We start from the raw sequence: 12,616 nt of genomic DNA on the forward strand, positions 1-12,616 counted from the left end.
ATTCAAAGGCTGGGCCTTTAACCCAAGCAGAAAGGGAGGTTATTGAAGGAGGAAATTGAGTTCTTCCTCCCTTCAAATTGTGAAGTGAGCGCTCATGATAAACCATCTCGTTCTGGGTAGGTATAAATATGAACCGTCAGGCTTCTCTGCAAGCGACTCCACGTGGACTGCTCAGATTTAACCACAAGCTCTACCTTGAAGCTACGGGGGGAAGGCAGGCCTGGCGAGAGGCAGCATAGGCAATGGAGCCATAGTTGGGGCGCACCTCAATTTCTCTATCACGTGGAGTGCACACTGCCTTTTGCCCTCAACCGTAACTTTAGATTGGTTTTTGTAATCATAAGCTCTGGCTCTGGGATTGAAGAAATACGCTTGTAACTGGGAGGGCAGGCTCCACAGCCAGCATTCATTTTGAAGTTAAGTTCATTTTAGAAGATTATATGTCCCAAAATGAAAAGGCTAGGCAATATTTAACATTCTCATTATTGTCTACTTTCCTCAATTTCTAATGATCTCTCCCCAAATTCTATAAGCATGAAGAGAAACACGGGGAAGCACCCCTTTTCAATTACAGATCACCAGGAGGGGGGAAGAGAAGAGACACACGTTATGCCAGGCAAGCTGTGCGCTGTGTCTCCAACAGGCAGAGACAATGGTCTTTTGTAATAATCTCTAAATGGAGAGGGCAGGGGCAAAGGGGGACAGGCTTATCTTGGGCTTGAAACATCAAAGATCTTTCCTTCACCTTTTCACCCAAGAGAATCCAGAAACACCCGAAACTGGGAGAAGTGGTGCAGGCTACTTACCGAAATGCAATTCCTGCTATGAAGTAAAAAAGACCAAGAGTGTCCATAACATTCCACAAGTCAGTAAAATAATTCATCCCATTAACGTACCACTGCAGCACAGAAAGGGACAGAGAGACAACATGAGTAGCTTGGAAACATCAACCGCTTTCAGATTTTTAATGTGCACACATTTTTTTCCAGATCCTTTTTGAGACAATGATCTGCCAAGTGAGCCCTACCACGTGCCCCATGTTATTCCAGGGGGATTGGAAAGGAGGTTGCACGTGTTGCTGACAAAGTCAAGAAAAATGACTCATGTATCCTTACTGGTTTTTACAGGTGAACCAGCAGAGAATGAGTACAACCTGTGTGGGCAAATGTTGAACACCCCAGCCACCATGTACAATGGCTTAGGCTGTGCACTGCACAATTCCAGAGGGTATTATCCATACCATCGTCATAATAGATTTGTGTATTTATTGTAAAAATTTTCTGGCACGTGGCAATAAAACATCTTGATAAAAGGAATCTTCTTTGTTTTTCTTAATTTGCACAGAGGTGCTATATGTGGCACCCACGAGGACAGATGTGGTCACAGAAATAACTGATGGGAACAGTGTGCCTCAGAGATCCTTTCTTCATGATTTGTATATATTGGTCATGATTTCTCGGAAGAAAGCATATCAGGAAAACACTGAGATGAAGAGGAAAAGGATTATCCATTTAGAAGACTGTATCTGGACAGCCTCACTGGCGATCCATGTGCTGGATTTGGGTTCCCTAACCCTTCAGTCATCCATCTATTCAAAACATGTTTACTAAGAGCCCACGGGATCCCAAACACCTGTGCCGGGCTCCTGGGACACACAGACACGGGATTAGGTGCGATGCTGATTCTCAAGGAGTCCACTGGCCCACGGGAAAGACACACGTTGAACATGTTTCAAATGAAGCATGATGAGGGTTGGAGGGGAGGTGAGACCAAAGGCCCCAGTGAGCTCAGACAAGGAGACCACCAGACCCACTCGTGCAAGGCAGGAAAACAGCAGCTGAGAAGTGTCATCGAAGGAACACGGGACTTTTCAGCCTTACTAAATGAACTCGCCAATATGGCTCCGTTTGATATTCAGATGGTATATTTCCTATTTTGCACCTGAAACCAAGGCCTAGAAAAAGAAGCTAAGGAGTTTGTCCAAGGGCAGACGGCCAGCAAGTGGAGGCCTCAGGGTTCTGGATCTCAGCTTCCTCTCTCCAGTGTCACGTTGATTCTTTAGGGCCCACAGAGCTCCTACAACTTTAAACTTGGAAGGGAGTCAGGAAACATCATTGGTTTCTCAAGAAGTGTTTCCTTTCATTCACTTAAAAACGCAAATAGCAATTCTAGTGGACAAAGAGGGAGAGGACGTTACAAAATCAAGCACCAAAGAAATACTAAAAGCTCCAGACTTGAACAGCCCCATTTTTACCACATTCCACTGTAGGATGGCTGAACTTGTGGGCTCAGAAATGGAGTCCATTTGGGTGGTCCCAGTGACAATGGTTGCCACCACCAAGAACCATTTGCAAGACAGGGTGGTTGGGAGAGGCCCCATCTGCCACCCGCTCCCCCTTCGAAACCCTGGTCTGGGAGGTGAGTAGGCACAGGGCAACCCATCAGCCCCAGCCTGGCTCAGCTCTGCCCACGGACCTTTCAGAATCCTGGGCTGAGTGACGGGAAACACCCTGAGTAGATCAGTTCCGGGGCTCAGGGGCACCACTGCAACGAGAAAACATTTTTTTCAAATGAATAGAGGCCTCTTTTCTGAATGGAACGTCAGAGATGGGCTATATTCACAAAACACCAGGACCATATTTCGTCACATCTTTCAGGACTTGGGGACTCAACGGGCCTCAAGATTGAGCAGTGCTTTCCATAAGGGATGATCGGATTTATCTCATTTTACAGAAGCATCCACAATCTGTTTAACAGACATTGGCACTTACTGACTGCCATGGTTAAAAACGCCAATTTAGCAAATCAACATCTGCCCCCGGGGAAGGAGACATGGGAAGACACTGAAGGGCACACTTTTTGACACCCAGACACAATCTAAAACAGGCAACGTCCTGTTTGGTTTTGTTTTTTTCTAACAAGTGTGAATTAGGTTAATTAAGACAGCACCAGGCCAGCAGAACTGAGTGTTAGAGGAAATCAAATTGAGGATTCCAAACGTAGGAGTCTGCAGACAAGAAGAGAAACAGCGACCCCGAGTGTCGGCTTCCTTTAATGACAAGGATCTTCAAGGCCGTGTTCTGCAGACTCGCTCAGAGACGGCAGAAGCAGAGCTGTCGGCTGGCAAAGATCTCGAATGGCAGAGCTGGACTTGAACCCACGATCCTAACCCTAAGCAAGCACAGGGCTTCCCATACCACCGCCTTAATACACAGCACTGCTGAACTAAAACTGGCCTACTCAAACCTAACATGTAAAATGAAAGAGAAGAAACACTTGGACAAAGCTATACGTGCTCATTATCACCCTCCGTATCAAACACCACCCACTATGAAGGCAGGCATAATAGCTGGAACTCGGCCTGACCCTGTGGGCATCACTTCCTCCAGGCAGGCCCCGGGAATGACTACCACCTCCACAGCCCACTTCCCTCCCCCGAGGTTCCTGCCCACCATCCACTCCCACTCAGAGTCCTGCTCTGTGTCCCTCCTGGAAAACACCTCACCCTACACCTGCCCAGGGCCCGTCCTTCTCCAAGCACAATGCACCTGCCCTGAGTCTCCTTCCTGCGTGACCCAAATAAGTGACTTAGTACTAAATGTACATCCGAATTTGTGCGTGGAGATGTTTGTGACTTAAGGACTTCAGGTCCTCTGGGCCACCCTCCCAGTAAATGTGAGACTTGCTGATTCAGTGCTGCTCTCCCGTCCTTGAAAGCTCATTGTCATTGCTGACTGGTAGGAAGCTCCATCAGGACGGAGATATTTGCCTGTTTGGGTCAGTGCTGAATCCCAAGTGGCTAGAACAGTGCCTGGTACTAGTAGATACTTAATAAATATTTACTGAAAGAAAGAATGCGTGAATGAAGTATTTGGCTTAAGCCAAGCTGTGTTTCCCTGCACCTTCCATCCAGGCCAGGCTCTGCCTTCCAAAGCAACCCAGAATAATCCTCTCTCTAGGCCTTCTGGCTTCCTTAGATGCCTGGAGGAAACAAATAATGTTTGGCCTGGAACCGCAGCTTCTGCGTCTTAATGCAACGGGGGAGGCAGGGGCAGAGACGTCACTGGTGGAGAAATGGTATGGAGCATGAGTGAGGGGCGGGAGGAAGCAGGAAGAGGACTTTTTACTTTCTACCAACCATCCCAAGAAGCAGCCACCACCAGCAGCCTCTGCCCAGGAAGGATACCGCCGGGCCCCTCCCCTTCTGCCCAGTTCTGGCCCCATGAGCCCCTCTCTTGACCCCCCACTCACTCTCAGTCACGGCCCAGCTCTGGGGTTGAATCATGAAGACCCTGCCTCATCAATTCATTTCTTAAAAAACACACACATGCTTCCCAGAAACACGCAGACCCCAGCTCCTGTGCTTGCCCCTGAAGACCAAATATGGATAAGAAACCGACATGTGAATCAGGTTATTTCCACGTCACCCAATTCTGGGCCACAACAGAGTAGGTGAGAGGAGCTGGAGAAGCAAAAGGAATTCCCCAGGGGAAGGGAAGCTGGATGAGATGTACGAGGCCACCGAGTCAGGAATCTTAGCCTCTCGTTCTTCTCGATAACCTCTAGCAGTAGGAACCATGCCCATTTAAGGATGAGGATCTAGATGATTATAGAAATTAAGTTACCACTGTCTATTTGCAATTCCTGCTGTTTTTTCCCTCTTCCCTCCTCTTCTCTCTGTCTCTGCTTATTCACGCTAATGACTTTTCTCCCCACTGGGCTATGAATTCACTGTGACTTGATTCTATTTAGTGATTTCATTTAAGATGTGAGGCTGGTCACCTGAGGTGAAGAAACCAGAGCCGTGATGTGTGTTGCTCAAGTTCACACAAACCTCACGCCTTTTCTGATGCCCTCCACTGCTCCCCTGTCATATCCACTAAAGCCCACAGAGCTCGGGTCCCTGTGTGTGACTCAAACCACCAGGGCCCCCTCAGAGTCCTGTGTGACTTGCCGGATGACCTCGCTGCCCCTACCAGGAGCAGGAGGGCTGTCCACTGACTTCCACAGACCAGTCAAGATCCTTAGGCACAGAGGCCACTACTGGGAGGACACTGGAGGCTAAAAGGGCCTCCCCTGCCCACAGAGGATGAGAGGTCTGCCGGCCTCTCAGACAGGATGAGATTCGGGGCCCTCCCTCCTCCAGTGTGGCAAAGCCCTCCAACCTCACCCTTTAGCCCCTTCCTCTGCAAAAGCTAAACTGGGAATGCTGTCTCTTCCTCTTGGATGTTCCTTTGAAAGGTGGTCAGCTGCACCCAGGAGGGAAGGAAAGGGAGGAAGCCAGGGCCCTGGAACCAACCACACCATTTGAGGAGAAAGGAACATGTGACCTCGTGCAGAGCCAGCTCTTGCAGCAACGGAACTCAGGAGGTTCTTAGTCAAAAGGTTGCCAGTTAACTTTCTCACGTTGGCCTGGGCCCATTCCTGTTTGAAATGCTGGCTCTCCTTCCATCTTTCTCTGCTCTCCTCAAACAGGATATTTTCACCCCTTGCTGCTGACACACAGTGGGTCAAAAAGAGAACTAGCAAGTGAAAGATGACAACTGAGAGACAGAGACTATACGAGAGGTGTTGTGGCTGAATTGTGTCTCCCCCAAATTCATCCATGAAGTCCTAGCCCACGGGACCTCAGAATGTGACCTTGTTTGGAAATAGGGTCTTTGCAGATGTAATTAGTTAAGATGAGGTCACACTGGAGTAGGGTGGGCCTCTGATCCAATATGGCTGGTGTCCTTACGACACTGGGAAATCTGGACACAGACAGGCACACAGGGAGAATGTCATCTGGACATGAGGACAGGGATCCAGTGATGCATCCTCAAGCCAAGGAATGGAAAGATGGCCAGCAAATCTACAGATGGGGGAAAGGCCTGGAAGAGATTTTCCCTCATGGCCCTCAGAAGGAGCCAACCCTGTTGACAACTTGATCTCGGACTTCAGGCCTCCAGAACTATGAGAGAAGGAACTTCTGTTGTTTAAGCCACCCAGCTGGTGGTGCTTGGTCACAGCCACCCTTGCAGACTAATACAGAAGGCGTGACCTGGACTGAGCTGTGACTGTATGAGCCAGTGCATGGGGCTCCCACGAGGCTGATCTGAAGTCACAGACTTCCTCTGCATGTCAGCACGATGCTGTCCTGGGGAGAGTTGCTGGTAGACAGAAAGCCTGTCAATCTTGCCATGCTCAATACTGACTTCAGTCATTTATGTAACTCTTCCTCCACCTCCACCCCAACTCCATCCACATCTGTCCCTCCCACCCACTAGGTAAAGGAAGGCAGATCCAGGGCCCTGGTGACAAGACTCCTCCTACCACTCGCACCCATGGCAGACATCACTAATTGATCAAGACGCTCTCCTGCTAAGAACAAACAGAGCCTCAGAGTCTTTCTCAACTCAGGACTCCTGGAAGCCACAAAAAAAGTCTCAGAGTTGGCATGGTAGTTGAAACCAATTTAGGATTCCTATCCTAGGCAGCCACTCTGTGGAGTCAAGAACAGCACTCTTTGCCCCTCCAAATCTCCTGTTGCACTTGACATAGTATCTTATAAACTAGAAGCACTTTGGCCACACTTGTTGAATGGATATGGTGTTGGATTTGGGCTCAGAAGGGACAACAGAAGTGACAGCAACAGTAGTTCTCAAATAATTTATAAACTATTAAGTCTGAAAGGATTTTCTGGTGTGACCTTCCATAATGGTTTAGGGACAGCACCGTCCTTCACCATCAATATCTGTTTATTCAGCAATCACTAACTGAGCGCCAGCTATGTGCCAGACCTGGGTAAAGTTTTGGATTCGGTGGTAGAGAGTGGACGCCAAAAAATGCAGATCCCAAGAAACTGCTGAAAAGATCTATGTATAATTCACATGAACTCCCTGAAATCCACAGGGACTTGTATGACTTTCCAACACTGTCACTCTGACACACTGAGCATTAAGATGCTCTTAGCTGTAAAGTCCTCCCAATCCCCCTGCCACTCATGGTGCTGCCTCCCCTGGTGACGGTAACGTCACCAGAACACAAATGGCTCCCGATGACGGGAGTGGGTTTACAGTCCAACGTCAATTTGCTCTTTGAACACATCCCTGGTCTGGAATAATTAATCTCCATCAATTAACATTAACCAGAGAGCAAAGAGTGTGCTTGGTGCTGAGAGATCTCACTGTAGTGCTGAGATGCTGAAAATGCATCTTCATGGGCTACCACCTAACAAGAACATCTATTTTGGGAAAATAATGACTTTGGAACTTCAGAAGCAACTTCTGCTCCTCCTTGGCGTTAGGAAGATGCCACCCACTGAGGAAAGAAGGAGGTGCCTTCCGTGGGGGCTGTCCTACCTGTCTCATTTCATCACAGAACAGGACAAAGACCAGCGCGTAGAGGACCAGCTCAGGGGCGTGGGGCACAGAGTGAAAATCCATGAGCAGCACGTAGGCGAAGAGCAGGAGGAAGGCGATGTAGAAGACCACGTTCCACGAGAAGACCACAAAAGGGGAGGTGAAGAACGCCACAAAGTACCACAGGAGCTTTTTGTGCCTGTCAATGGGCTTCTTCCTGGACCTAGAGGTAAGAGCATCGTCACCATCCTTGGAAACATCACTGCATGGACTACAACTCTCCTTCTGAACATAAATGAAAATAGACCCACAACTGTGGCGGCGGGGATCGGGGGGAGGTGGTGTCAAAATTGTGCTCTAAGATCCACCTGGCCAAAATTCAGCCCTTGGCATTTCATGATGAAAAAATCCAAATTCTGCCTCGAGATTGAAGACACGACCCTACCTCTACCTGTTTGAAATCAAACCCAAGGAAAGCCAGAGGAGGTCTCAGACCTAATGTGTAGGCACTAGAGCAAACATCATAAGTTCTAGGCCTTAGCATCCTGTATACGAGGGCACACACACACGCAGGTGGATGCATACACACACACACACTCACAAACATGATTATGTGCCTTGGTTTCATACCTAAATGATACAAAGCCACAGCCAACCAAGGGTAAAATGAACAGACACAGGATAATCTTCCAGTTCTTGGTGTCTCGGGAAATCTCTCCATACCACTGCTTGGAGAGAAAATTCTACAGGAAAACAGAGACAAAGGACACGGGTCCTTATTAATGCAATGAAATACGGGATGGTATGCACCCTTCCTTTCCAGCCCTCAAACCTCCTCAAAATAAAGAACTCTCTGAATTAAGGTCCTTATTCTTTTATATTAGTTACCTGGATTCTAAGGGCTCTGATAAAACAATTTAAAATTCTGTTTGACTTTCAGTCCTTTCCTAAGTTGGGTTCTGTAAACTTTACAAGAGAGGTTGTATGAGTCCACATTCACTAAACCTATAAATTTTAACCAACTCTAATTCTTATTACGTAAGTTTAAACAAGCGTCCTTCTAGCTCCTTTCTCCTCAACAATTGCAAATTCACACACACGTCCAGTGCCACCTGCGGTCCCCAAGGATTCATTTCTGGAGACAGACAGGTGGGAAGGTAGAAACCACTGGTGCCTCAACATCAATTCGAGCTGGAATACATGAAAAAGCTTTTCCCAGACTGTACTGACCCCTGACAGGTGGGGCGGGGCCTCCCATGAAGGTGGGAGTTAGAGAACTGAGGCTGCCTCTGAGAGCTGCATTTTCAGCCAACAAGAAAGGGGGAGCATAGACTGGACCACATCAAAGGAACACACAGGTCTCACAAAAGAACACGTTGGAATGAGATTGGTGTGTCTCGTGGCGGAGCAAGGGGAAGCCTGAGGCCTTCCCAGCACTGGCCGGTGGGGCTAGGACCAGCGCAGCCCACCCACGCCCCGGGCACTTCTTTCTAAGAGAAGACAGCTTCTCCTTGGAGCCCTGCCATGCTCTGCCTGGGCTGCCGTGGCCGGGCGTGTGCTTGGCCCATGAGGGACAGCCCCCAACAAACGGCAAACTGCAGTTGGTGGGTAAATGCCAGCTTCTCTGTGTCGGATGGAGAACACTGGGGTAGGCTCCGTGCAGCCCTCCAAAGTCTCCAGTGGGGTTGAGCCCTAGTTGTGCACAGTGGCAACTGCGTCCTTAGGACGTCGTATCTGGTTCCTTCCCTTCCCCATCTCACTGCCCCCACTCTGCTCATGTGCTTCCTGGGCTCACCTCCAGAACAAACTACTTTGCATTCAAATCCTTGCTTTGCAGTCTGCTTCAGGGGTGGGGGACAGGGGACAAACAAAGACAGGTAATGTCCAGCCTTCCTCACTCTCATAGTCCTGCCAGGGTGATGAGCACAGCAGGCCATCACCACTAGGCCCCCGGTCACAGAAAGCTCTCCACTAGCTTGGGTTCCACAGCCATCAGCAACATCTGACCCCACACGGCAGCCTGCCTACAGGAAGCAAACTCCCCAGTCCCATGGGCCTGGCGTTCTGTGAACATCAATAAACTGGCATCTGGTTGAAACTCTTGGGACTGGTGAACTTGGACAGGAGCATGAGGCAGTCTTCCCAGGGCCCACAGCTCTGGGACACCAATAAGGTGGGGTTTGGGGCCTAAGACGCTGTGAGCAGAGCATGGCCACCCTGGCAGCCAGCCAAGTCTCCTAGGCAACCCTGACCACAAGGGTGGGCTCACTCCAGCCCACAATGGTTCAGGGGATAAAACAGAGCAATAGCAAGACTCCTTCTTTGTGTGTTCCTTGTCATAGATGACCACACTCATTTAATCCATCCTAGCTACAGTAGCAAAACGGATTTTTTCATAAACACTGAGCTAATTATTGGCTGCCTGGTATAATGGAAAGTCTATAAGATGGACAATCACCATGGGATCAAATCCCAGCACTGCTACTTCCTAGCAACCTGAAGAACATTCCAGAACCTCTCCGAGCTCCTGAGTCCTCATCAGTAAAATGGGATGACATCCACCTCTGTCCATGCTGTAAAGATGAAACATGATCACATGTGTAATGGGTGTGGCAGACAGGTGTGAGTCCGTCCATCTCTTCCCTACCCCCACTTCACACCCAGACCCCTCCCACTGGGATTCTGGGTGGAAAAGCTCCCCTCTGAAACCTGAGACACCGAGTGCAAACCGCTATTAATTTAATTCAGTGCAGAAAACCTCTACCCTGGCTTTACTCATTCCGTACGAGTTTTTTTAGTTCATTTCTACTAATAATAGCTGTAAGAGTCACGGCTAACATAAAGGGCTTGCACCTTTCACATATGATCTCATTGAATCCTCATAGGAGCCTTTCCTTTAACCCCTATTATGCCCATTTCACTGATGAGGAAACTGAGGCTCACAGAGCTTGTGAAACCTGCCCCACCTAGTTAGAGATATAGTGAATGGAGACCCAGGCAGTGGGATCCAGAGACCGAGCTCATAAGTACGGTGCTGTACTGTTTGCTTTGAGGAAACTCAAAGAATATTCTCTCTCCTGCACCATCTCCTGAAGCAAGGATTTCTACAGATGTCTATACACTGCCATCTCCCGTAACATCACCCAACTTCTCCCGCTATGGCTTTCATATTGGAGGAGGAGGTTTGTTTTCACTATTATATTTTTTTATGCTGCTAACGGCATCTGATGTAAAAGGCCCATTTCTGGACGTGATGTTGGTGACCGCACGTTGTTTACCTGGACCCCAGGCTGGGCAATGAAATGCTGGTCTGTTGCCTCCACCGCCAGCTCCAAACAGTTGCTTCCACCCCAGGCTTCGCAGGAATAGACCAGCAGTTGTTCGGCCAAGTCTTCATCGTTGCTGTAGCACTCTGTGAACAGCTCTACAGTGACATGATCACCAGAGAGCGGGAAGCTGGAGGCAGAGCTGACAAATACACAACACTGTCCTGCCCCCATCGCCCCCCCAACCAAGCCCTGACTTCAAGAAAAACCTGGGAGTGAGCGTCCTGGTTTATAAAAGGCATAGAGAGCGCCAGCACAAGGTAATTCTTTACTGAACAAAGGCATTTTCTTTAGGCACACCATACCCAGCAGATGTCAATAAACACTCATTAAATTCAACTGCATTGAACACTGGGGGCCCCCCATCTTTGGCGGGGCTCAGCCACTGGGGAGGGGATCCAGACCCTCTGCCTCCCCTTAACCAGAGCAGCCCTTCTCCACCTCATTAACATTCTGTGCTTTCTTGGTCAGGTTTCTTTGCAGATAAGGCACAATAAAAAAAAAAAAAAAAACGTGTAAGAAACGCTGACCTGTTGCACCAAGAGTGTGCTTATGTTTCAAGACCTAATGACAAAGAGATTGGAGTGTAGATCCTCAGAGGAAGTTTTTTAAAAGTCAAAATATTAGGAGCCATTGCCTTGTTGAAGTCAATCAGAAATGAACATAATATCTTCAAAATTTTAATATATTAAAAGAAATAATTGGACATCTTTTTTACAACACAGGGATGTTAAATTCATGAGCATTTTTTCATTTGCTAAGACAACAGACAGATATGCATGCATTATGCAGTGGACCACACTGCAAACTTAAAACGACCAAGTGAAAACGGGGAAACCTGAGCAAGCCCAAAACTCTCTGTTGTTGGGAGCCAACTGTTCCTGGATTTCTTACATTCTCACATGGTCCTGGCCTTCTGAGCAAAGGACACTACAGCTTTGTTCAAGGACCGTTGAGTAGCAGAGGAGAGACATTCCAGGAGGATAACACTTAGCAATGCTTTTCCCATCTTCCATTCCAGGTAATGAATAATCTTGCCCTGGAGGGGAGCATGTGCAGGTCACCTGCAGCCCCATAGAAGCTCCGAGTCTCCTAACACCGGGGAGCTGCAAGGTAGCAACACCAGCCCTTATTCACATCACCTCGTGGGGAATCGAGATATGGGGAACCAACCCAAGATGCCGCCTGGTTGCTGCCTTTGCCGTTAGTAACAAACCTTCTGGGTCCCTGACCCAGAGGGCTGGGGTCTTCTCATGTATGTGAAACTGGCAGGCTAACTTATTAGCTTGCAAGTCAGATAAAACCTCAGACTTGTCACAGTTTCTTAACAGCATCCCAAAACCAAACACCCCAAAGCTCCCTGTGGCACTGGGTTACTTACGCCTGGCCTGGGTGTGGCCATGGGCGTCTGCAGGACTAGAGGGCCCACATTTTCCCACTTGTGTTCTTGGAACATCAGTAAGTGCCAGGACCAAGGGGCCTCTGGCTTCTGCCATGGCATGTGTACCCTTGACCTCATGATCTGCAGCACTTGAATCAGGCGAGAGGGGGGAGCCTGGACATGCCACTGACCTCCACCACCTGGCCTGAGAGCACCACGGGTGCACGTAATGTGGCATGTGGCATCCCACCCATGGAGACTTACCCACTGCGTGGGTCTCGTACTCATTTGCCAGCTCCTCCGACTCCCCGGCAGCATTGATGTCATTCTTCACCTTGGCCAGAGTCTTCAGAAGCTTGCTGGCTCCCAGGGCTGCCAGAGTACAGCCCCTGGTCTTTCGGAGGAGTGGAGAATGCTAAGGTTAATTCATAATCCCTTGAAGTGGTCGAGTCCACATTAATGTCAGACCAGGACAAACTCATAGCAAAAGCAGGAAATGGTAAAACCTGAATTGTTTGTAACAATTCAAAGTAAAAGATGCAATGTGCACAAGATAGTCTTGAACCTGA

General features: G+C 48.7%; 1 protein-coding gene across 2 annotated transcripts in view; it reads right to left on the minus strand.

Annotated features, from left to right (window-relative positions):
- Positions 1–12,616, minus strand: part of TRPM8 (transient receptor potential cation channel subfamily M member 8) — a 78,377-nt gene that overhangs the window by 28,208 nt on the left and 37,553 nt on the right. Inside the window, exons 13-17 of one of the 2 annotated variants that reach the window (XM_004427705.2) lie at positions 12,312–12,441; positions 10,619–10,764; positions 7,971–8,083; positions 7,341–7,557; positions 807–898 (exon numbers count right to left, since the gene is read on the minus strand). In XM_004427705.2, coding sequence (XP_004427762.1) covers positions 807–898; positions 7,341–7,557; positions 7,971–8,083; positions 10,619–10,764; positions 12,312–12,441 — 698 coding nt within the window. Of the gene's footprint in view, positions 1–806; positions 899–7,340; positions 7,564–7,970; positions 8,084–10,618; positions 10,765–12,311; positions 12,442–12,616 lie in introns of both variants that reach the window. The other variant, XM_087424524.1, reaches the window with a different exon arrangement.

The sequence above is a fragment of the Ceratotherium simum genome, chromosome 37 (genome assembly GCF_057802395.1).
Source record: "Ceratotherium simum simum isolate JZ-2026a chromosome 37, ASM5780239v1, whole genome shotgun sequence".
Taxonomy (NCBI): domain Eukaryota; kingdom Metazoa; phylum Chordata; class Mammalia; order Perissodactyla; family Rhinocerotidae; genus Ceratotherium; species Ceratotherium simum.